Source organism: Mus musculus, chromosome 9 (assembly GCF_000001635.26).
Source record: "Mus musculus strain C57BL/6J chromosome 9, GRCm38.p6 C57BL/6J".
Taxonomy (NCBI): domain Eukaryota; kingdom Metazoa; phylum Chordata; class Mammalia; order Rodentia; family Muridae; genus Mus; species Mus musculus.
The window spans coordinates 46,994,891-47,021,882 of record NC_000075.6 but is presented as its reverse complement, the minus strand read 5'-3'; the positions used below and the strand labels follow the sequence as shown (position 1 = coordinate 47,021,882).

General features: G+C 42.1%; 1 protein-coding gene across 1 annotated transcript; it reads right to left on the bottom strand.

Annotated features, from left to right (window-relative positions):
- Positions 1-18,022: 18,022 nt before the first annotated feature.
- Positions 18,023-23,142, bottom strand: Gm4791 (predicted gene 4791). The gene is made up of 3 exons (NM_001243258.1): positions 22,844-23,142; positions 21,970-22,129; positions 18,023-18,584 (listed from the first exon to the last, which is right to left on the bottom strand). Exons 1-3 carry the CDS (start codon positions 22,950-22,952, stop codon positions 18,545-18,547), a joined length of 309 nt encoding a protein of 102 aa, NP_001230187.1. The 5' UTR covers positions 22,953-23,142; the 3' UTR covers positions 18,023-18,544.
- Positions 23,143-26,992: the final 3,850 nt, after the last annotated feature.

Sequence of the window (26,992 nt, the reverse complement as noted above, 5' to 3'; positions counted from 1 at the left end):
TGCAACGAGTGTACACGTGCTACACTAATGGGCAACATCAATACCTCATTTTTATCAATAAATTGACAGATAGCACAGGGAAAAAAACTTAATCGAGTAAGCTGCAGCTTAAACTGAACTATAAATGATGTATAAACGGTATGCAAACATCTATAGAATTTCCCACACAGCAGTTGTAAAACACATTCTTTTCAACGGACCTTGGAACCTGCTCAAAAGCACATCACATTTTAGATCACAAATCAAGTCTTAAATTTTTTTTAAAAAAATCTGAATAAGTCATTAATCTTATGAGAACATGATAATACTTGTTTTAATAAAACAAAATATTAATAGCAAGAGACGCTACAGCCACAACACTGATATGTGGAGACTGACTAAAATATTTCCAAGTGATCAAGCAAGTCACTGAGAAATAAAAAGGAGCATTTTTAAAATCCTCAGAATCAAGTAAAAATGAAAAAAAAAAAACCAAAAGAACAAAAAACAAAAACAAAAACAAAAACAAAAAAAACCGGCTTACCAGAACTTTCAGGGTACACACATTGAAGTTCACATAGGTCATTAAACACAAGCAAACTTAGCTGGGTGGGTAGGCTCGGACCTTTAATCTCAGCACTCAGGAGGCACAAACAGGAGGATTTCCATGAGTTTAAGAACGCTCTGGTCTACATAGTGAGTTACAGGATAGTCAAGGATACAAGTGAGGCCCTGTCTTAGAACAAAACAAAATTAGACGATGAAACTCAAAAATATCACTTAGTCATGTATTTCATGATCTTGGAAAAGCCAAGCCCTGAGAGATGTAAGAAAACACAAAAACTAGGGTGCAAGTTAGGAGAATGGAGAAAAAAATAGTGTAAATAATCAATGAAACAAAGAGTTGGTTCTTAGAATAGATGAAAAGATAGATGAGCCCTCAGCCAAACTGTCCAAAAAGAGAAGACCTAGAGTGAAGCAATTTGAGCTGACAAAGAAAACATGACAGTAGACACTAATGAAATCTGGAGGATTATTGTGGAATAATTTTGCCATTTAGAAAAAAAGTAGATTAATTTGTTGACACATATGACCATCAGCATTAAATCAAGTAGATATATCCAGTTTTAAAAACCTATAATTCATAACAATACTGAAGCATTAATAAGGAAAGGCCCAACAAGGAGAGGCCCAGGACCAAGTTCATTGATGAATGCTATCAGACCTATAAAAAATAATTAACACCAATCCTCATTCAAATTATCCCATGAAATAGGAAGGAAGGGCATGCTACTAAACTCCTTAAACAAATCCAACATCATGCATCCAAACTAGATAAAGACATGACAAAGATATAGGCTAGATTTCCTGAAAAAGAAGAAAAAAAAAGTACTCACAAACTGAATTCCACAACATTAAAAGCAGCATCCATCCTGATCAAGTTGGTTCTATTCCTTCCGGGGATGCAAGAATGGTTCCAGGGAGGCAAGAATGGTTCAACAATTACAAATTGGTAAACTCACTACACCACACACACAGATTCAGGCACAGATATTGTATGGCCTTCTCAGACATGGGGAAAGTCTTTGACAAAGCCACTACTCCTTCATAATAAAATCTCTGAAGAAACTAGACACAGAGGAGCATACCTCAACAAAGAAAAACTGTGTATTAATCAGAGTTATAGCTCAGAAAATAAGAACACACACTGTGCAAACAAAACAAGCTGAGTTTGAATTCCTAGAACACTTGTAAAGAGGTAGGTGTTACAGCATGCACCTGTATTCCCAGTACTCCTATGGCAAGGGGGTAGGCTGAGACAGGAGAATCACCTAGACTCAGGAAGGTCAGCTAGCCTAGAGCATTTGACCAAATAGCAGACACAAGAGAACCCTGCCTCAAATCCAGGTAGAAAGGGGAAACCAACCCCCTAAAGTTAACACCTTATCCCCACACACAAAATATATGCACCTACACACACACACATACACACAATGAGAGAGAGAAACAGAAAGACAGAGGCAAAACTTTGTGTGTGTCTTTTGATGTTATGGATGATAAAGTTATAGCCAGTATTAGGTGAAATGAGGAGAAAACTGCATCCATTTCCTCTAAAATCAAGATGGAGAGAGGAATGCTTATTCTCACCTTTTATTCAGTGTCATTGCCTGAAACCTCTGCCACAGCAATAAAGCAAGAGAAAAAAAAAATAAAAGCAATCCAAATAGGAAAAGAAGTCAAGCTATCCTAGATTCATGATAAGACTGTTCAATGACATTAAAGGTTCTTGAGACAATGTTTAGATTGGATAAAGAGTATCAGTGGGAGTGGCTGTATGCAGATCTACCATATCAAAACCAGAATAAACATGGTGTATAGAAATACTTTTTATATACCATTCTGATTAAGAAATTAGAAAAACAATCCTACTCACAATAACCTCAGTACCTGAGAGTAAACTTAAGCAAGGGAGTGTTTACCATAAAACTCCCACACTTTGAAGAAAGCCATTGAAGATGATGCTGGTTGGGAAGGTGTTCTGTGGTCATGGATCTACAGATGTGTTACTGATGTTATATCAGTGCAGTTCCCACCACAATTCTGATTCTTTTCACACAATATAAAAAAAATCCTAAAATTCATGTGGAATCTTTCTCTCTCTCTCTCTCTCTCTCTCTCTCTCTCTCTCTCTCTCTCTCTCTCTCTCTCTCTCACACACACACACACACACACACACACACATACACACACACACACACATACATACACACACACACATACATACACACACACACACACACATCTTAAATAACAACACAGTCTAGAGCAAAAAAGACAATACAGGAAGTATGAAAATATACTTTTAGATTATTCTAGTAAACCAGAGTAAGTAATAGCAGCAGCATGAGACTGACAAAGTAGCTCAGTGGGTAGAGCTACTTACTGCTGAGTTTGAGCTCCAGAACTCACATAGTGAAAAGAAACGATTCTTGAAAATTACCTTGTCATCTCCACATGTGCACACTCACACAAACTCAATAGATATATAAAAAAATTGAAATAATTCTTTTGAAATCGGCATTGCATGGCACTGAGACAGAGATAAGTAGGCCAATGGACTAGAATAGAGGGCCCCAAAACAAACACATGCAGTGACAAAGGTGCCTAAAATATATATCGGAGAAAATGAATTCATTTTCTTCTTCATTAAGCAATACTGGGGAAACTGGGCATCTGCATACAGAAGAGTGAAGTAAGATTTCTGTCTCTCACCTTGTATGACAACCAATCAAAATAGACCAAAGACCTACTGAAAACTCAGGGTAGCATTTCAAGGTACAGGCATAAAGGGCCCAAAGAGATAGGTCAGGGGGTCAAATGTTGGCTGTGCAAGCATGAAGACCTAGTTAGGATCGAAGCACTCATGCAAAATCTGAGCATCTGGGGGGGTGGGTAATAGGGAGATAGGGGGAAGGGAGAGACCCTGTGTCCGGCCAGAGTACCTGTGCTCTGGGCAGGCGGACACAGGAGGACTGCTGGATGCTTTCCACTGACCCCATACAGCAGGGGGGGGGTGGACAAGGGGCAGCCCCCATACTAGGTTCTCAGTCTCTGGCATCCCATGCTGGATAAGGCAGAGGAGCTGAGAACAGAAAAGGGGCCCCAGGGCAGCACCAGGCCCCAGAGATACGGGAAGAGGGCAGAAGGAGAGAGCTCCCCACGCAGGTGAGAGTCTTTAGTCTGGGTCTTGATGAACAGAGACAGGCTATGGTTTTAGAGCTTTATTGTAGAAAGGCAGGGGGAAAGAGAAAAGGTAAAACGAGAGAGAGACCAGCCATGGCCAAGAGGAGAGAAGGGGAAAGAGGAGAGAGAGAAGAAAGGCTAGAGAGTAAGAAAAGTTAAAGAGAGAGAGAGAGTAAGAGGGAGAGAAAGTAAGAGGGAGAGTCAGGAAAGTAAAAGCTTAAGAGAGCAAGGAGGGGCCAAGCAGCCCCTCTTATAGTGGGCTTGTTATCTTGCTAGGTAACTGGGAGAAGTCTAGCCTGAAGAACAGAAGGTTGGGACATTGTGTACATGACCACTAGCCACACGCTTCTCCTGTGGGGGCTGTGGGGGCAGGAGAGCCAGGGGTCCGTCCCATGTAGGTGGGAATTACCACCACTGGGGTTCTACCTCAGCTCAACTAGAGACCAAACTATCTATACATAGCCCATTGCCCCACAACTGTGCATGCCTAGAACCCTAGTGCTGGAAGGTAGAAACTAAATGATGCTGGGGGCTTATTGGTCAGCCAGCCAATGCGTGCATTCCAGGTCTAGCACAAGGCTGTCATTAAAAAAAAAAAGAAGGTAAAAAGTGATTGAGAAAGACACATGTGCACATGACCATGCGTACCCACACACGCATGCAGATAATGCACATGTATGTACACACAGAGCGGTAGGGGAGGGGAAGGAGGAAGAGGGAAGAATGGAGGTAAAGGGGGGGAGGAGGGAGAGGGAATACCAAGAAGATACAGGCATAGTCAAGAGCATTCTAAGTAGAATTCTAGTCATTCACAGAATGATGGAAAGACCTGACACATGGGATTGCATGAAATGAAACATGTTCTGCACAGCAATGGAAACAATTAGTAAGCAAAGAGATGGTCCATAGAACAAGAGAAAATTTCCATCAGATATGAATTTGGTAGGAGAGTAACATCAAGAACTAAAGAAATTAAGGCCCCAAACAAAATAATCCAGTCAATAAATTGACAAATGAATCCAATTAATTGTTCTCAGAAGAAGAACAAATGGCCAACAAAGATGTGGGAAAGTGTTCAATATCTTTAACCATCAATTAAATACAAATCAAAACTACACTGAGACTCAATCTTATCTGAGTCCGAACGGCTACTAACAAGAAAATATGAGGGAGGAGGACTGACTGTGGAGTGCTTTCTTGTGGCCATGGTACCCACAAACTCACAATCTCTATCATTGCCTGAATTGTGCCTATGCAAGATCGAACCAATAAATGTTCAGTCTCAAAAAGGAAGGGAGCATGAAGCTCCACCCACCCCACCCCCATCCAGAGGAGCAGTCAAGGAAGTTACTCTCTTCAGTAAGGTAGCCTCTGGTGAATTACTCGTGTGGCAGTGGGTAGATGTGCATCCATGCCCACGGAAGTTGCCCAGTAAAACTCAATCAATCAAACATGAAACTGGGACAGGGACTTGGTGGGAGGAAGAGAGGGTTTGTGGGAGGAGTGGAGAATGGGACTAGAATGCATTAAATGCATAAATAAAATAGTTAAAGAATAAGCATATTTTTAAGAAAGAAAATCTGGGAAGGGCCAAAGTTCCCCAGTAAAGTGATTGCTACTTTAGCATGAGGACCTGGGTTCCATCCCCAGAAATGACACAGAAAAGCCAAGCATGGTCGTATGCATGTACTTGTGATCCCAGCCCTGGGGAGACAGGGGTGAGTGGATCTCAGGGATCAATGACCCGTGATCTAGCCAACCCAGTGAGAGACCCAGTCCCAGAGAAGAAAAGAAGAGATTAGATAGTATCTGAAGAATGACACTAGAGGTTTTCCTGTGATGTCACATGCAAACACACAGTACATGTGTACACACATGCATACGTATACCCACATACACATATGTGCCAGACACACAGACAGACAGACAGACAGACAGACAGACAGATAGATAGGGACAGAAAGACAGGCAGGGGCAGGCAGACAGAGGCAGGCAGACAGACAGACACTGACAGACACCGACAGACAGACTGCAGAGGCAGACAGACAGACAGACAGACAGACATGAAGACAAACAGAAAAATAAGCAACCACTTTTGGCAAGGATGTGGAGGGGAAAAGACCTCTAAACATTGCTGGTGGGAATGCAAATTGGAGCAGTGATTATGGAAATCAGTTCTTAGGTTCCTCAAAAAAGTCTAGAAACAGAACTGCTGTATGATCTTGTTATGCCGCTGGTGGGAGTATACAAGAGATAGCTGCACATTCACGTTTATTGTGACACTATTCACAATCACCAAATTATGGAATCAGCCTTTCTGTCCATCAGCTGATGAATGCAGAAGGAAAACAAGACATACCCAGACAGATAAATACAACATAGTCTGTCTGATGTGCGAAAGTTAGATTATAAAAGACACCAAAGTCAAGACTACTTGGGGAAAGGAAAGAGATCAAGACCAGTGAAAGTGGGCAGAGGCACGAGAGAGAAATGGGGAGATGTAAGAAGAGCACATGCTTGAAACTGTGATAGCAAGACCAATAATTCTGTGCAATTAAAATATGCTAATGAAAAAATATGTAGCTCTAATTGGATATATAATCTTACCTCTAGATTCTGAAATAAAATGAATATCTTTGTGCCTTTGGAATTTTGTCAAAATCCACTAGCGCTGATCCCATTCATACATACATGTTACCAATGTTTTATTTTTATTATTTTAAATTGCTTAGCAGGTTTCCATATGGAATTTTCATACACATTTCATTCTAATGGACTATCATATATTTGTGTTATATTTTTAGATTCTCTAAGCTGGCCTGACAACATTTCATTGCTGATATAGTCTTGCCAAGATCATGTGGTCTCTATTATTACAGCTCTTTATGTTGAATCTTATATTGATTCTCCCAATTTTGTCTCTTTCAAAATGCTTTTGGTCACTCTATGTATGTTATCTCTATGGCCTCATAACGCTTTACCTAAAACTTAGAGGCTTGGCTAATACACGTTATTCCACATTTTTGTGAGTCAGGACATTTCTAACAGTTTAGATTGCTTTTTTGGGGGAGGGAGGTTGCCATAAGATGTTAGCTAGAGCTACAGTCATCTGCAGGTTTAACTGTGTTAGATAATTTACCACAATGGCTCAGTGTCCCATCTGAGGCTTCTCTGTTAGCCTGTTTATAATACAGCACTAGCTTCTATATGATCAGAGTGTGTGGGAGGTATGCATGTGTGTGCACATACTTGTGTGCTTATGAGTATTCATAAACATGAATGAGTACATGTACCTATGGTGACCTCAGGGCAGCACACAGTATTACCCTCAGGAACACCATGCACCATCATGGAGACAGAGTCTCTCCTTGTCTTGGAATTCACCAATTAGCGAGACTGGATGACCAGTGAGCACCAGGGAGATTCTGTCTCCATCTTCCTGAAGCTACGATAATGGGTTCACACTACAGTTTAGGAGGGCTCTTGGGTTTAAACTCAGGTCCTCATGCTTGCAAGGCATGATTGAACCATCTCTTTAGTTCTTGGGGCAAGGTATTTGTTATGCCTTGGAAGGGCACAGGTGCTAAGATTTAGTTGTTCACTGTAATTTCTTGAAAGTTTTTACTCTGAATTCTCCAAACTGAGATGTATCATCTCAGTAGAAGTTTGATGGAGAGTACGGCAAACCCCACTTGAGGGAAATGAGATAAGCATGTCCACCTCAGTCATGGAGACAACGGACTGACTTCCTTGTGTGAAGGGAACCTCATGTATTTATAAATCAATGACTTTCCAGGAAGTGAACTTCGTTATATTATGTCACTGGGGTGGACACTGAGATGGGATCACACAGTGTATCCCTGGTTGGCCTGGAACTAGCTGCGTAGATCAGGATGCTCTCAAAATCACAGAGATCTACCTGCCTCTGCTTCCCAAATGCTGGGATTAAAAGCATGAACTACTGTGCCTTGTCCTATTCTAGTGTATAATAGGCAAAATACAAATAAATTTCATAATTTGTTAAAAATGAGCAGATAAATACTAAGAATTGATGTTCTTCCTTTTTGTTCCTACCGTGTGGCAAAATTCAACAGCAATATTATATGGCTCTGGAATTTTCTTTCCTGAGAGTTTTATATACCATTATGTTTCATTTGGGTTATTGTATAGATACTATATGATGCACATAGACAAACTAAGATGGATGTTAGTAGTTGATATAATCTCAGGAGAGCATGATCATGTAGGCTTCTGTAACTGACCAAAATGTTACTTGGTTTATGCCTCTGTGAACTCAGTCTCCAGCAAACATTGTTCTAGTTTTATTTCTGTTGCTGTGACAAATATTTTGACAAAATGGGCATTCTAAAGAGAAACGGTTAATTTGGCTTATAATTCCATGTCACAATCCAGGATTTCAGGGAAGTCAAGGCAGACACTCAGGCATATAATCACATCAATAGAGGGGAGAGAGTGGGGGGGAGAAGAAGAGGGAGAGAGAGGGAGAGGGGGAGAGGGGGAGGGGAAGAGGGGAGGGTAAAGGAAAGGGGGGAGGGAGAAGGAGAAGGAGAAGAGGGAGGGAGAAGAGGAGGGGAGGGAAGAGGGAGAGAGAGAGGAAAAGGGGGAGGAAGAGGGAGAAGGAGAAAATTTATATCTTTGGTTGTTTTCTTGCTTGCTTGCTTGCTTTCAGCTCTTTTAAACAGTTCAGGACCCCCTCACAGTGAGCTGGGTTTTCACTTAACAACCAAGACAATGCCCCACAAACATGCCTAAAGGTCAGCCTGCTCTAGATAATTCATCATTAAGATTCTCTTCCCCGATGATTCTAGTGTGTGCCAAGCTGACAGGGAAGACTAACCAGTGCAGTTATAAACCTATTCAAACCTTCTGAGCTATTCGAGACAATGCATTTCTCCTGAGGAAGCTCTGCTAAGTTTATATCTTTCATGAAAAATGATCATCTCTGTTTCTTATTTATAGCCACAGTATTGTTTTAAAAAAAAATCCTTGCATTGCTTTTTTAATATCTGAAGTATTTGAGTGGCATTTTCTTCTTAATTTATGTTATTCATTTTTACTCTTCTCTTTTTCCTTGATCAGGTCTGGCTTCAGGTTTATCAATTTTATTAACTTAAGAAAGATTATTTAATTGTGTTTCCTTATTGTGTTGCTGTTTTCAGTTTTATTTATCCCGTTCATAGAATTATGATTTCTTTCTGTTGTTCTGCTCACTTCTCCCTTATCACAGAAAGGGAAAACTTATTATATAACACTATTATGTAACACAAATATTTATTGTTAAAAGTTTATCTTTAAGAACTTTTTGTACATTCCATGTGGTGTTTATATTTTTGTCAAATCAAATTCGTTTGCTAGTCTTCCCTACGACTTCCCTTGTGACTCATTATTTTAAAAAAGAAAAAGTATTTTAGCTCATTTCCAAGTCTGAGGAAAAAGTTCAAATATTTTTTTCTGTTACTAAATTTTATTTTAATTCTATAGTAATACAAGTATATGCCTCTTGCACAATTAATTACCTCAACATTTTAAAAACTCTTTCTATGGTTTAGAGGCTGCCCTATTTCAATAAACATTCCATGTACACTTGAAAAACTATATCCTCTTCTTGTTGGGTGGGATGTTATATAAATGTCAATTGGATTATATTCGTTAATAATGCTTAGGGCATCTCTCTTTACTGATTTTCTGTCTGCTTGTTCTATTAACTAATGAGAGAGCAGTTGAAGTCTTCAACTACAGTAAAAGATTTCTCTCTCTAGAAAATTCAATCAGTTTTTAATAAAATATTTCTTCTTTAAGAATTTCATGCATGAATGAATACACATTGATGGCATGCACCCCAACTCTTTTCCCCCAGTGGCTTGTAGATTCCCCATCCCCACCATCCCCTCCCAAATTCATGTAATTTTTCCATAACCCAGTGAGTCAAATTTGTGCTGCTCATGTGTGGGGGGCCATTCACTGGAGCACAGGTTGACTTACCAAGAGCCATATCCTTAAAGAAACCTGACTCTGCTTCTCACCGACACCATCAACTGTTAACAGCTCACCAGGTAGAGATGGTGCATTCTGTGCCTCTTCATGCTAGAAGGTTGGCCCGCTTGATTCGTGCAGAGTCGCGTTTAGGAAACCACAGCTGCTTCAAGTTCCCGAGTACATCAATTCTATCATGCCCAGAAGACAGTTTTGCTACCCTCCTCCCTGAGCTCTGGTGGCAAGGACCAGCCTTGGCTTGGTTGGGGGTCTTGAGAAAAAGATGTTTGTCTGGCTCTCACAAGCCTTTACTACACTCTTCTGAAACATTTGCTGATTCTTTTGGGGGAGAAGGTGTTATATGGATCCCTCATTTGTATCTGAACAATCAACTGACTCTTGTTCTCTGCACACTGGCCAGCTGTACTTTCCCGCCTTTGCTACTGTTTACTGTATAACGAAATTTCTCTGGGATGGGGGAAGATACAGGGAGTATATGGGGGTAACCTAGCTGAGATTCCTACCAGAGGAAAGGCTATAGAGACTGAAGTAGCCACCTTCTGTAGCCAGGCAGGCCTTCCAGAAGAGGGAGGAGGACATCAATCAACCCACAAAATTTACTCAACATTTCTTTTGTCTACAAGATGTGCAGGGATAAAGATGGAGCTGAGGAAACAGCCAACCAATGACTGCCCCAATCTGAGAGCCATCCCATGGCAACCCCTGACACTATTAATGATATTCTGCTACAATTCGAGACAGGAATCTAGCATATCTATCTCATGAGAGGCTTCATCCAACAGTGGATGGAAGCAGATGCACAGACCCACAGGCAAACATCAGGCAGAGCTTGGGGAATCTTGTGGAAGAGTGGGGGATAAAATTGGGCAAGCTATGGGGTCAAGGACATACAAGAAGACCCACAGAGTCAACAAATCTGGGATGATGGGGGCTCACAAAGACTGGGCCACTAACCAGGGAACATTCAGAGGCTGGACCTAGGTCTCCTACACATTTATAGTGAATGTGTAGCTTGGTCTTCATGTGGGTTCCCTAACAAGTAGAACAAGAACCTATCTCTGACCTGCCTTTGGATCCCTTCCCCTACCTGGACTGCTTGGTTGGGTCTCAGTGGGAGAGTATATGCCTAGTCCTGCTGGGACTAGATGCCCCAGGGTGAGGTGGTACCCAAGAGGGGGCTCCCCATTCTCTGAGGGGAAGGGGACAGGACAAGAGAGGAGGAATTTGTAAGGGTGAACTGAAAGAAGAGAAGGGAGGGGTGCTGTGATCGGGATGTAAAATGAATAAAAAATAATTGAGGGGGAAAAAAAGAAACTTCTCTAATTAAAACCTCACTAATCCAAGGGTTTGGGCCAGATTTATAGCACCAGGGATTTGTTTCCTCCTGTAGAGTGTGCCTTTGATCCCATCAAATATCAGTAGATTGCCTCCATAATATTCATGGTGCTATTGTACCCATGGGCATCTATTGGCGCATGGGTTGGCACGTTAGCTCACAGGGTTCACAGCTGGGTTTGACTTGATGACATTCCCCCCATGAAATCCACACAGGACCTCAGCACAGTATGAAAGCAAGGCAAACAGGGACAAGCTCTCCGGTTAGTACCAGCTTGATTTCTCTGTGTCATATGACCAAAGCGCTTGGTATCATGTTCTCTTCATAAAACACTGGCCCCCTTTCCTATCCGCAGGTATCCTTATTCCCTTTGGTTCCTTTTGGTAAGTCTATCTTGTTTAATATTAACCCAACTCTAGCTTTTTTATATTAATATTTGGCATTCTGTTTTAGCATATCTATACAAATTAGCGTTCTTTTAGATGCCATATACTCACTCGTACCTTATAATTCATTTTTTATATTATCTAGGTTTTATTTGAATTGTATAAATTATTTTTCTTAAATGTATTTAACAGAGAGATTTAAAATCTAACATTTAGTTTTCAATTTCTCTTTTCCTATCTTCTGATTCTTTCCTTTTTTGAGATATGGTCTCATGTAGCTCATGCTAACCTGTAACTTGTTAGGTAGATAAGAATGACATTGAATTTCTGATCTTCATGACTCCCCTTCTCGCACGCTGAGATTATAAATACACTCGACGATACCCAGTTTAGGTGTTGCTGGAGAGTATGCTCAGGGCTTGATGCATGCTGGGTAAGCACTCTAGCAACAGAATTATAATTCCAGACCTTCTTTCTTTTATTTGCCTGTCTCTGCTCTCCTTGGTCCTGGATTTGGAGGCATGGGTGGACTACCTAGCTTATTTATTGGGTGTGAGGATCTGACCGCTGGTCCCCGCCCTGCTTTACAGCGCTGTCTCTACCTCTTTCTTTCTCTCTCTCTTTCTCTCTCTCTTTCTTTCTTTCTTTCTTTCTTTCTTTCTTTCTTTCTTTCTTTCTTTCTTTCTTTCTTTCTTTCTTTCTCTTTCTCTCTTTCTCCCTTCCTTCCTTCCTTCCTTCCTTCCTTCCTTCCTTCCTTTTCTTTCTTTAAAAAAATCACTTGTGTAAATAATCTTTTAAATGAAAAAAATGAGTTGTATTTCATATTTACATCTGTGTTTGATATTTTCAACACTCTCCATTCCTTTGTGTATATTTAACTTTCATCTGCTGTTATTTCTCTTCTTGGCATTTTCTTTTGACTCATTTTTCTTCTTCTGTACATGGGCCACATGCTCCTACTTGCTAATATGACTATTAAATTTTAACTAGGTTCCAGAAATATTGTTGCATACTGGATTTTGTTGTATTCCTTTAAAAAAAAAACTCTTTTATTTTGGCAGCCTTTGTTACTTGAGGGCCATTTTGACTGCTTCAAGGCTCATGTTCCTGGGTCCTTTTGGCATAATCTCTATCAAAGGTTGTCTGTGGTGTTGCCTCTGCTAGCCTCTCTGCATCATTTCCAACCTCCTGCCCGTTAGTGAGAACCGAAGTGATTTCCATCTCTGGATGGGTTCCTTGACTTTTTCTTGATTTAAAGCAGCTGATAATGGTTCTGTCTTTTGAAATGTTTTCCTATATTCTCTTTGTATTTGGTGTTTGGCTAAGACTCCAGAGAGCTCATATGCCATTTTCTAGAACTCTTTTCTCTGCATAATTCCTCTCTCCATTGCTATGTCTCATGCGTTCTTGCCACTCCAGGCTCCATGGACTCAGACACCTGCCTCTCAGGTTGAGTCTGCGAGACTGCTTGGTTTCCTCTCCCCCCAGGCCAGGAACGGCTTTCTTGATGAAGTCCAGGCTAACTGTACTGCTCACGTGGCTTGTTCTCCTCTGTTCAAGGTTCACTGCTGGAAACGTTGTTTCAGACAAGCTTTTCTTGTTGCTAGTACCAAGAGCTCCTTCTGGACTCTGCTCCTTCAGTGTCAGAGTGGGAATTACTGAAGACAGTTCACCTTCCACTTTCCTAGCTATATTTCCCAATTACTCAGGGCCTGCTCTTCTCTGGCATTACTTCATTCCTCATGGAATCAAATAGGCATCAAAAAGCATCTGATTTTTTTAAGTTTGCATTTCCTGATTATTAGTTTATTAGAATAAGTTCTTTTCCATATACTTGTTGGATATAATCCCCCAAACTCAGACTCTTTAGTAGTGGGGTCTTGATCTTCATTTCACCTAGTCTGTTCCAGGATGCATTTAAGGTACGTGACAGCATCCAATGTGGTGTGTTTAGCTGTGTTTGCTGCTATTGGGAGGGACCCCACTGGTGTTTTGTGTTTCCTAAGACTTTGCTATGTTCCCTTTGACTGGTTGCATTTCTTTTTAACATCCTTCCTGTGCTGACTAGTTTTATGTCAACTTGACACAAACTACAGTTATTTTGGAAGAGGGAACCTCAATTAAGAAAAAAATGACCCCATTCAGTTGGCTTGTGGACAAGCCTATGGTGCATTTTCTTGATTAATGGTTGAAGGGGGAGTTAGCTCAGTGTGAGGGGTGCAGGCTGGGCTGGTGGTCCTATGCTATAAGAAAGCAGGCTGTGGTAAGCATGTGGGTACTTCGTAAGTGGTGGTCCTCCACAGCCTCTGCTTCAGTTCCTGCCTCCAGACTCCTGCTCTGACTGAGTTCCTGTCCCGACTTCCTTTGATGACGTGGTTGACTGTGATATGGAAGTGTTAGTGAAATAAACCCTTTCCTCCCCAACTTGTTTCTGGTCAAGGACTATTGTCACAGCAACGGAATCCCTAAATAAGACATTTTCTCTATGGATTGTATTCCTAGTATTTTAGGTGTGTGTGGTTAGCTTTAAATTTTCAGTGGGACTGTACACTTGACAAATCTAAAACCAGTCACTATTTCTACCGTCAACAAGCCAGGAATGTTTGAATCTTTTCACTCTGAATGGTTTGAATTCATCCCTCCATCCACTGCCTGATTGTCCACCTTGTTTTTGTAAACCCCAAGTCATGTACTTTCATGCTTATTATCATAACCACATGTCAGTTGCTGTTGGTGTTCTGTTCACCATTGAGCTTCATGTCTCATACTTTCCGTTCAGACTCACCTCCTTTATTTTTTTGCCTTTCCATGGGATCTTACACGTCTTTCAGTCTTTATCCCTCTGAATACCCTCTACATTCCCCCTTTACACAATGATCATAGCTTACACTTGGCAGTTATTTTAAATTGCAAAACCTAGTTATGGGCTAGTAGTTCTTTTCCTAGATATTTTAAAGACACAATCCACTATGCTGTGGCCTTAACACTGCTGTGGAGGTTTGCTGCCTACATAATTGCCATTTAGGTTTTCTCTGACTTGGGTATTTAGCACTTTCACATGATGTGCCTAGTTAGTAGTTATTTTTATTTATCATGCTAAACCATTGTAGTTTTAAATATATATCAAGTCAAATTTACCTTCAATGCTGAACAAATTTGCCCCCTATGCAGTATCTCCATTCTTTCCATCCCAAACTCCTGAGCATTCACTGACGTTTGTCCTAAACTGTTGAGATTTACTGACCTTTATTACTTTACCCCGTTTTCCATCTTCTCACATTTCTATCTTTTGTCACTCACTGTATTCTACTTTGAGTTAAGCTTTTGTCCTTTGTAAAAGTCTTTCGAAACTTCTAGTTCATTCATTTTCTGTTCTCTAGTTCCAACATGTTCCCACAAAATTTTTCTTTCAAAGACTGCGTTTTAAATTTCTATTTGGCTCTCTTTAAACACTACACATTCTGGGGGTAGCCAAGCGAAGTACACGAGAGGAGACATGATCTTATTTCATTGTACACATGTATGAAATGAAGGGAACATTTTAAATATTGCATGTTCTGAGTAATTATGCTCTTTTCACATCGTAGAATTTATATAAGATAAAAAAAAATCTCAATTCCTTTTGTACAGTGATGATCTTCCAGGTTCTCTTTCAAGGTGTCCAGTTTCTGGTACTTAATCTTCCTATTAATTGCTTATGCCAGTTCTCACGTGTGGTAGAACATTTACCCCTGTATTTTGCCATTGTTTAATGTGAGCCCATTCTAACAATGCCATTTCTCTACTGTAAAAGCCAGTGGTATGTCATATCATGGAAGCATCCCTCCAAAGAAAGTTAACAGCTACATCTATCAGCAATCCCCATGGTTACAGTAAGCAGAAAAGTATCTTTGTATTAATATAAATTTGCTGGATTAAAATGCCAAGACAACCGAGTTATTATAAATTTGAGCTTCAAACCATGTCCCAGAGTTTCTATTTTCCAAAGAATATTTTCCTTTATCACCCAGAGCATGGACAGAGGCAAACAACAATTTTCATGGTTGCCTTACGTTCAAAAGTTCCTCTTGTCTCCCATTTTCCTTCTCCAAGAAGGGTGTGCATCTGCTGGTTTTGTCTTTACATGGATCCTAGTTCCAAATTCTGCTCTGTATGGATATGAAGTTGCCAATCCAACATCTCCTCAACTACACCCCATCTAGGGCATTCAGAGCATTCAGTGATTTCATCCCAAGTTCTAGTTTTCTCTCTCATTTCCCCGTTTTTTCTTGAAAAATAGACAAGAAATAAAGGAACAATACAGGTTTAGTTTGATACAATAAGTATTTCTAGACTATCCTGGCAGCAAGAGTCTCACATTTCCCAATCCATAGATCTCAAGTCTGCTTTATTAATGACCATGTCTCCATCGTGTAAGTAATTAGACAAGAGCAACGAGAGTACCTTTACTTAAACTGGGTCATCCCTATCTTTGTGTGTATAAAACCTTGGCAGCAGTTCTTTTCATTGACTTGGATTTTAAGTTTTCATCTGAGCTGTTTTGGTTGTGCAGATTAAAAACAAACTTTTAAATAAAAATATGTATGCATGGATAGAGACGACCATTCCAAGGATTTGGAACGTCATAAAGACAAAGGCAGAAAAGTGACAATTGAATCCCAACATGGACTGGATTGCTGACTGGTGTCCAGCATGCTTCAAGCTCAGTGATTGTGGTCTTACCTATGTCTGTTCGTTTGACATTGTTCTCCTTCAGATTGGCTTTTCCTACTCAACAGGCACAAGATGTTGGCTTAACATGTCTGCCACACAGGTCACCTGCTCAATGTTACCCCATTCCAGGGACCAGATTAGCTGAAAAGCATTTCTTACTCTCATTTCTCAACTCCTACAAGAAATAATCTGATTGGCTCTCTGGATCACATGTCTATACTGGTTCTCTCGTCTATAAATAAGGGGAGCAGGACCATATGATATGAACATAGTTCCTAGGCCATATTCATATCCAGCAGTTGTCACAAACCAGGAGACTGATGTTTTGGAAGGTGCCTGTTAACACAGTTACTACCTTCTTGAGCAGGAGTGTTGCCCAAGACACTGTTTCTTACAGGTTGACCAGGAATTTTAAGATGAGTTTGCAATACTCTCGCATGGCCTTTCTGGAGGAAAACTGAAAAAGAAATCATTGGCTTCAGAGAGGAGAATCAATAACAGACGAAAGAAACATTCCTACTCAAGTTTCACTTGGTGAACCAATGACTTTATTGGGGTTACTTACAGGAGCACGATATTGTAATAGCTGCACCCCTGGAACTCCCTACACAACTTGAAGGCAGTGGGCAAATAAGAGTCCCCTTTTCCTGGCAACTGTTCACTGCTTATGTAACATGAAGGCAAGACCACGTGATTATTATGCCTTTCTGAGCTTCCTAAGCCTGGGAACTTACATGAGCTTCCCTCCAGCCTCCAGGAGGGAATGTTTCAATTCAGAGGAACTGGCTGTGAGATAGAGATGCTGTGAGCCTCTCCTCATAATGAAGTGTTTCTCTGTGGAAGGGAGAAGAGTGGTCGTGAGGCAGAAATGGGAAACTAGCATAAAGTCATCCTCACATGCATAACTTGTCTAGGTGACACAAGTTGAGCGAAGAAGACCCTTCCCCTGAGAGGACATCAAGGACTTGTTGACCTGGATGTAATTGGGGTTCAATTAGAATACTAAGGACAGGACTAGATGGGTGGGGCAGTACCCAAGAGGGAGCCCCTTCTCTGAGGAGGAGGGGAAGAGGCCAATGAGAGGAGGTACTTGTGGGGGTGAGATTGGGAAGAGAGAATGGAGAGGGCTGTAATGGGAATGTAAAGTGAATTTTTAATTAATTAATTAATTAATTAATTAATTAAAGAACACTAAGGACAGATTGAATGCCTGGATCCAATGGGTGTGGTCCTGGAAAAGTGCACAGTAGGACAGCAGGTTAGTGAATTTCATTTCTTTGGAGTGTAACTTTTGTGCGCTGCCTCTTATCTTCCTTCTTGTGTTCTTTCACTTCCACGCATCTTTCCCAATGACACTGGTCTACAGTGACGTCTCCAATTCCAGAGGTCCTTCCTACCTGTGCCATTGAGTCAATGGTTGGCCACAGTCTACCTTGTCTCCTTTGTGAGCCATTCTCCATCTTCGATGTCATACTTGAGCTATGTATCCAATTTTACCAGTGAGATCAGACATCCAGGGGTGGGGAGAAAAATGTGTTTTAAGCTTATTTACAGCATAGCGGAGAAACCCTTATATTACAGGCATTGAAGCAGTGTTTACCCTGACTACCTGTTAACATGTTTATGACCTTCAGCAAATCACTTTGTGACATTTAATTTATCTAATTGCAAACAGGAGTGAATAATGTTGATTCCCCAGTTCCCTTACTCTTTCTTTCCATAGCTCCTGCTTGGGTCCCTACTCTGCGTCGAGGTGAGTTGATGGAACAAAAGCTTATTAAAGGGGTTGTTAGAGGCATCGAATGAGATAATAGACCTGAGAAAAATCACAAAAGCTGCAAGCATTTCCAAAGGAAAGGTGTTTACTTAAACATTCATATTTAGACATTGGAACAGTAAGGAAATTATTTCATAAGCTCCCTCCTGGGTTTCCAGAGCACTCCGAGCTCACGGTACCTATATTACAGCACTTATCACATTGTATTACAGTTATTTGTGTATGTTTCCTTCTTTGCCCCAGACTGTGAGTTTCAACACTGAACCCTGAGCACTTAGCCAGTGCCTGCCACATAATAGGCCTCAGTAAATATTTTAAATAAATTAATGAATGAAATAAAGTCAGCCTCCAAGGGTTCTCAGCCTACAAAGAAAGAGCGTGTTCAGACAATAAGCACGCTGATGAAAACACTGTCCTAAGAATCGTGCAGAGACGGTTATAAAGGGAAAAAAAAAGATATAGATTTTCCCCTAAAGGATCTTAGAAATAGAATGCAGAAGCAGAGTACACACATATGAAAATGCCTTCAGACGATTTATCAAATTACCTAAAAGCAGTTGCATTTTCAAACTTTGATGCAGATGTTGATGGACTTCAGAAGAGCCACAGGCAGGCACAGTTCATCAGGAGGAAGCTGCTTGGAGAATAGGAGTTATTATGGGAGGCATTGGAAACTAAACAAAGTCCACAGAAGTAGTACCTGTGAAGATGGGAGGAAGAGCAGGCAGCTGGGTGTTATCGACAAGGGTGTTTGGAAGCCTGTAGTGCTACAGCACTTAAAGCAGATGCTCTTTGCCTGTGCTTGATGGACACACACACACATGCTCACACATGTGTGCACACACAAACACGCACGTACATACACATATACATATGCACACACACGTACACAAATGCACACTACACACATGCATACACATACACAATACACACATGCACACATACATACACACACATAGACACACATGGATACACATACACACATATAGACACATGCACACACATACACACACATGGATACACATTGTCTTAGTCAGGGTTTCTATTCCTGCACAAACATCATGACCAAGAAGCAAGTTGGGGAGGAAAGGGTTTATTCGGCTTACACTTCCATACTGCTGTTCATCACCAAGGAAGTCAGGACTGGAACTCAAGCAGGTCAGAAAGCAGGAGCCGATGCAGAGGCCATGGAGGGATGTTCTTTACTGGCTTGCCTCCCCTGGCTTGCTCAGCCTGCTCTCTTATAGAACCCAAGACTACCAGCCCAGAGATGGTCCCACCCACAAGGGGCCTTTCCCCCTTGATCACTAATTGAGAAAATGCCTTACAGTTGGATCTCATGGAGGCATTTCCTCAACTGAAGCTCCTTTCTCTGTAATAACTCCAGCTGTGTCAAGTTGACACAAAACTAGCCAGTACACACATACACACATATAGACACATGCACACACATACACACATGTACACACACATTTGCATACATGTATACACACACATACACAAATGTACCTATATACACATACACACACATGTGTGCGCACACATATACATATGTACATATAAACATACACACACCATCCCTGTGAATAGGAGCTAGGGTGATAGATTTGAAGTGCTGCGCTTCCTCTGGAGAGAAATACTCTCTCCTCAAGTGCTTCTTAATGTGCCAGCATGTTGACCCTTTGAAGGTAGCAGATCTGCAGTTCTCAAGAGCACCCTCCCAGGACCGGGCCTGCTCTAAAAGTGTCCCCATTTCCAGGATCCCACATAAAACTCACTCAGTTAGAATCCTTTGTTCCGGTCCCTTTGATCATCTTAGAAATAGGCCTTTGGAGTGGGGCTGCAGAGGGCAGAGCCAGGGTGGCAACAGTTTGTCAGTCTTAAGCTAGTAAAGTATAGTACCTGCTTTGTGCAGTGACTACGCTGTTGGGAGGCAAGGAGATCCTCTGCCTAGGCACTGAACCACCTTCCTTAAATAGCAACCACAAATATGGGCTCCATGCTCACACTCAATGGGAATTCTGTATGCACGGTTTCAATATTTATGTCTTGCTGTGATGTGCTGGTAGTTATTTTGGGTGCTGGGGATAAGTTTAGCCATTTCATGAAGATTGTGTTCAAGTGTGAAAAAATACAATCAGTGAATTTATTTTGCAGAAAATAATGTATAGGAACCAAACAAAGACACCACGTTTGGTGTATGAGTCACTATCCTGTTGCTGTGACAAAACACTGTGGACAAAAGCACCTTAGAGAACTATGAGTTTATTTCAGCTTATAGTTCCATGACGGAAGGCATGGTGGTAAGCAGCCATGGCGCCAGGAGCAGCAAGCTGAGAGTTCCCATCTTCAAAGGCAAGCAAGAAGTAGAGAGAAAAAGAGAGAGAGAGAGAGAGAGAGAGAGAGAGAGAGAGAGAGAGAGAGAGAGAGAGAGAGAGAGAGAAAGAGAGAGAGAGAGAGAGAGAGAGAGAGAGAGAGAGAGAGAGAGAGAGAGAGAAAAGAGAACTGGAATGGCGGGTTCTTTACCATATCAAAGCCTGCCTCCAGTGACTTCCTCCAAGAAAGCCAAACCCCCTAAGCCTCCACAAACAGTGCCATCACCTGGAAGCCAAAGGTTCAAATACATGAGTTTGTGGGGGACATTCTCATCAAACCATCACAGATGAGCTCAGCATAGTACTCACTAAATGTGAAATATTGAAACCGAGACTCGAAGAATAATAGGAATTAGTCATCAGGCATTAAGTAGTGTATATATAGTCTAGGCACATATCTACAATACAAAGATACTAAGATACTAAGACACTAAGACAGGGTTGGGGCTTCTAATACATACACATACACATACATATATGCTTGTCCATACATACATGCCACACACGTATGTGTACACATAGTGGTCTAAGCATAGAAAATAAGAAGCTATAGAGAGAAGAAAAAAAGAAAACAGAATGGCAAAAAGGTCAGAACTTAATGTAATAACCTAAGGAAATACATTATTCCCAAAGACAATGGTATGCCACTCAACGATTTGAAACAGAGAATGATGTGGCATGCCTACCCATAATGCATATATAACCTCCAGGAATAGCTTCATAAAGAGCTGCTCTCAATATGGACAACAGATGCTGTACAAAGTTCTATGGGCAGTGAACTGCTTGTGTGGCTCTGAATCCCTTACCTCCCCTGAAAAGTGAAGCATTTCACGTGCAGACATTGTCCATTATCTTTGGATGCTATATTTAGATATGGCCCATGGGAGGAAGCCAGGGAGATGGCTCAGTGGTAAAGTACTTGTCGTGCAAGTGTGAGGGCCCTAGGTAGGTTCCCAGCACCCATGCTTTAAAACAAAACAAAAAGCCCAGAGCTGAGTTCAGTGGTCCACATCTGTAATCTCACGCTGAGAAGGAAGAGATGGAAGCATCCCTGGGGCTCTCTGGCAGCCAATCTAGAGAACTTGGCCAGCTGCAGGTTCAGTAAGAAATTGCCTCAATGAATAAGGTAGACAATGGAGGAAGATGTGCACACACACACACACACACAAACACATACACATACACATACACATACAGACATGCACACATATATGAGAATATAAATCTAAGACAGCTAAGACTAACTCTTTGTGTGGCGTTCATTAAAAGTCCAGGCTGATGAGCAGACAGAATAAACTCTGTCCAGTGAAGATCTGCAGAAATTCTTGAAGCCATCTCAGAATTACTCCCAACACATAAGTACTTCTTTCATGTGCACACAATTGACAAAAGAATCTTATTGTATTGATTTTTTCCCCTCTTGGAACTTTTCTTTTTTATTTTAATTAATTTATTTTTTTACACTCCATATTTTATCCTCCCATCCACCCGCTGACTGTTCCACATCCCATACCTCCTCCCCACACCCCTGTCTCCATGGGGATGTCCCCACCCCACCCCCACCCGACCTGACCTGACCTCTAAACTCCCTGGGACCCCCAGTCTCTTGAGGGTTAGGTGCATCATCTCTGAATGAACACAGACCTGGCAATCCTCTGCTGTATGTGTCTTGGGGGCCTCATATCAGCTGGTGTATGCTGCCTGTTTGGTGGTCCAGTGTTTGAGAGATCTCGGGAGTCCAGATTAATTGAGACTGCTGGTCCTCCTACAGGATCGCCCTTCTCCTCAGCTTCTTTCAGCCTCCCTAATTCAACAACAGAGGTCATCTGCTTCTGTCCATTGGTTGGGTACAAATATTGCATCTGACTCTTTCAGCTGCTTGTTGGGTCTTTTGGAGGGCAGTCACGATAGGTCCCTTTGTGTGAGTGCTCCATAACCTCAGTAATAGTGTCAGGCCTTGGGACCTCCCCTTGAGCTGGATCCCACTTTGGGCCTATCCCTGGACCTTCTTTTCCTCAGGGTCCTCTCCATTTCCATCCCTGTAATTCTTTCAGACAGGAACAATTATGGGTCAGAGTTGTGACTCTGGTGGGATGGTAACCTCATCCCTCACTTGATGTCTTCCTGCTGGAGGTGGGCTCTATAAGTTCCCTCTTCCTACTGTCAGGCATTTCATCTAAAGTTCCTCCCTTTGAGTCCTGAGAGTCTCTCACCTCATAGGTGCATTCTGGAGGGTCCCCCCAACCTCTTATTTCCAGAGATTGCCTGTTTCCATTCCTTCTGCTGGCCCTCAGGGCTTCAGTCCTTTTTCCTCAACCAATACCAGATCAGGTTTCCCTCTCCCCCTGCTCCACTCACCTCATCCCATCCACTTGCCCTCCCAGAAACTTTTCTAGCTCAAACTGTTTACCTTATACCTCAATTCCCCACCCACCCCCCCCCCCACACACACACAAATAGGGAGGGGGAGAGAGAGATCTAGAAAGAACCCTAAAGAACATCAGCTTCATCTACTTACACAGCCAGGTCTCTGTGTTCCAAGCTTTCTCCCAGTGTCCTTGGAGCCTAATGAGGGACGAAGCCTGGGGATATGTAGACTGCTGACAGGGTTTGGAAGACACCCACATTAAAGAAGCATATAGTGAAATTTTTCCCTGCACCAAGAGTCTGGAAAACTAAAACGGAATGATGGAAAATCCTTGGAAATCTCTTCAATCGCCAGGGCCTGTCATTCTGAACTTCTAAACTGACTGTGGGGCAGGTGGTGTCAGGGCCCCAACACAACCAATGTCTTCATATCTGTAAGCGGTTTCGGGTGAAATATGAGATGAGGAGTGGAGGGAGAGGTGACAACCAATGCTTGTCCTCAATGGCATCAGATGACTCACCTTGGGGCCAGAGAGACAGGTGCAGGGCACAGGAGGGTCAGGTCTCTCCAAGGGGTGAAGGGGATGGCCCCTTGTAATCCAATATCCTCTTGGCGCCACACAGCACTCAAGCCCAAATCCATCACGGCAAATGAACCAGGTGACAGGATTAAATATCCCCTAATTGCAGTCCCCTGGGAGGGGTTGTGCCAGCTGTCTCTTCCACATGCCTAGCCCAGCAGATGGGAGATCAGATATCAAAGGGTCACTTCTGAGGGGACTGGAGGCAGCCTGGGTTCTGACCACTGGGGCTGAGTGGAAGGAATAGCCGAGGGAAGACTTGGGGTGTCACAATGTGTCTGAAAACAGATGATTGGGTACTGCCTGCCTCCTTTATGTTTTTTATCATAAAGCCCTTGGTGCTGGTTTATTCATCCTCCCTATTTCCAGGAATAGGGACTGGCTCCTTTGCCTTTTCCTCCCATCCTCTGAAACTTGTTAGTGGCAATGGGACTGTACCCCACAAAGCCTGCTGTCCCTAAGGGTACCCAGGAGTCCTCAGCCTCCAGCCCCTTCTTGCTGAATGCTAAGGCTGGGTTTTTCCCTTTACCCAGACTCATCAGGAGAGAAAGTCTCCAGGCTTCTTGGGCCGTGGATTCGAGCACGGTAGACTTAATCAAAGGGTGAGTTCTCCCGTGCCACTGTGGGGACTGAACAAGATGGAATGTCTCTGACATTTCAGCTCAAGAGATGAACTTGGGTGCTGAGCACAAGTTCCAGGCCAAGGCAGACTACCTGAGAGTTTTCATTTGACTGGATTAAGAGAGATCTCATTTGACTGGATTGAGAATCCCTGCAGCCTGGGAGGAGCAGGTGACTTCTGGTGAGCTCCTGGCCCTTTGAAATCTTTGCCATAGCACTTTAACGCCATCCTCACCAAAACTCAGCTTCCTATCAAAGGGCTCTGAGCAGTTCTGTGGGGGATAAGACACATTTCCATTCCACTGAAATCATAATATTGCAAAATCAGCAGCAGTAACTACAAGCTAGGAATAGCTCCCTGGTACAGAGGCAAGACCACAGGCAAAATAAAAGTTTGCTTGCTAGACTTAGTGAGGCTCAGGCAAAGGGTATTTTTTTTAAAGGCAACAAGAGTCCCTCAAGGACCACAGGGAGAGGCTTACAATAGGCTCAAGTGGCATTAGAAACTGCATTAAAAAATAATGAGATTGCATGGTGGTGCATGGCTTTAATCCTAGCAAGGGGGGGGGGTAGCACGGGGGGGGGTGGTGGCAGTGAGTGGGGCAGAGGCAGTTTGATCTCTGTGAGTTCAAAACCAACCTGGTTTGCAAAGTGAGTCTCAGACAGCCAGGCTTGTTACACAGAGAAACCCTGTCTTGAAAAACCAAAAAATAAAAGGAGGAGGGAGGGAAGAGGAGGAGGACCAGGAGGAGGAGGAGAGATTACAACAGAGACACTGTCTTTACTCTCATGGATCCTGCATCTGTTGGATGTGTGGGGTGGTCCTTGAGTTACTTTGAACTTGAAGTTCCTCATAGTTCATAGGGCACAAGTTGTGCCATCTTTCCTGGGTCTCTCTTGGGATTTCCAAAAGCTAGTTTGCATTGGGACAGCTGAGGAAAAATTGCTCTGAAGAGCTCCACGCAGGCCTATCCATTCAAGCAGTACTTGGAGTGCTGCTTTGGTGCTGAAAACAATGTCACTAAGTTGCCAGGGAGCTGACTTCCCTGAGCTTTCTTCCTGAGCTTTCCTTCCCCTATTTGATCTCTAAACATGCAAACTTGGTAATATAGGGACAATAGCATTTCTGGATGGTCCTCTGGATTGACAGACAGAAAGGAGGCCTGCAGTCCTAATGCCAAACAATCCAGGCAATTTTGGAGCAAATCAGTCACAGAACAATAGATTGACAATGAAGGACCTGGCCTGTTTTGTAACCCTATGGTGAACTTGTAAGAGCTAAGTGCAATTTCTAATTGTGCCCCAATTACAGGAAAGCCAAAAGCTAGAAATCTTACCCCTGAAGTGTATAGGTAACTACAGGAGGTTGGTTCCTGGTCATGGTGTCCTTTGGCTAATGATAGATTACAACATAGGCCAGGGAGCCTGTGTGTTGGAATTACCTGGGGAGTGGCAAATAACAGCCACTCAGCTTCCACCATGAGTTACTCTCATGATGAGGGTCTCATGAAGGACCATGGTCTGGGGAGCAATTCAGATGTAGCAGAAAGGGAAAGAGCTACCTTGTCTGCCCTATAGACATTTAAGATGGAGCACAGTCCTGGCATAGATGGAGGCACTCAATACTTGACTGTCAACAAAGAAGATAATTTCACAAAAATATATCCAAGTATGTTGAATGAGAAAGGCAATGCACACAAAGGATGAGAAGTTTTAGGATTTAGTGGTCTTCTAAGTCCCACTTGAATCTTACTGTCCTTCTGGCTGGACTCCCAGGATACATGATGAGGAGCCTGGAGTTGAGGGCTCTCCTCTTTCCACTAACTTGCTTGCTCTGTAACCAAGAAGTGCGGCTCTCATCGGCATAAGGCAGAGCTGATGAGCTAATGGTTCATCTTGTTTCTTCTCTCATCATATTTCATTGTTATTATTGCATTGCCAGTAATAACAGTAATAGTGACTGCTCCTCATTATCTCATTTCCTCATTAGGGATTGCTTGGAAGAAACAGGGCATTGCTATCCCCATTACAAACAGAAGAACTAATGCAGACAGAGGTCACATGTCTCATCCACCCTGCCATCAGAGAAATGGAAAATGGCAGGTTGAGACTCGAACCAGACTTCCGTGTGGTAACTTGATGTTCCTAGAGCTGCACTTCTACACCATGCAGAAACAACCTCTAAGTGCTCAGCCAGTGACTTCCTTCACGTGTCATTCCAAATGAAGAGAACAGAATGACAGAGAACATTCACAAATCTCGAGGAGAATTGTGCTTCCTTATCAGACATTGGTCAGCCCATTCACTTCATTTTATGTAGAATCACTGAAAGGGATAGTAAGGCAGCTAGTAGAAAGACTCGCTGCTTGTGTATCCATTGCATCTCTGCATCTAGGATATGGATAATAAAAAATGGGGGGGGGGCTTAGTCTACAAAAAAATCTGTTAAGGTGTGAATATAAGGAATTTACCTATCATAAAAGCCAGGTCAATATGCACTCCTGTACTGGACATTAATAAGAAAGTCTCTTTCCTGAAAATAAATTGGCAAGTCCATTGCTTTTCTCTTCTGTTGTCCCAGAGCCAGCTGCTTGGGCTGCTACAGTATTCAGCATCCCAGAATCTACACTGAGTCAGCCCATACTGTGTTTTTCAACTTAGAAGCGTAGGTTATTAGAAGTTTTACTGTTGTCCAACAAATCATCAGAGCCTCAAGCTAGATCTAGATGATGACCAAAGAATGATAAACAATGATGATTTCTTTTTAATTAGTGTGCACTCACTATATAAAATAATAGGTTTCATTATGACATCTTCATATATGCACATAAGGTACTTCAATCATATTGACTATATAATTTTCTAAATATCTAAATCTTCTCTACCTTAAAAACATCACTCAAATATAAGGATAATGGCTGACTGCTTAGTCCAGGTCTTTACCCTAAATATATTACACAATGTTGAAACCCATGACTTTTCTTAACTCCTGGCTTTAGCCATTTTGAACTGCCTGCTCGATTAATTCATTCCTAGTCAGTTTGATTAAGTAGCCAATCAATTCAGTTTAGCATCTTGTTGTTCCAGTGGATGAGGCC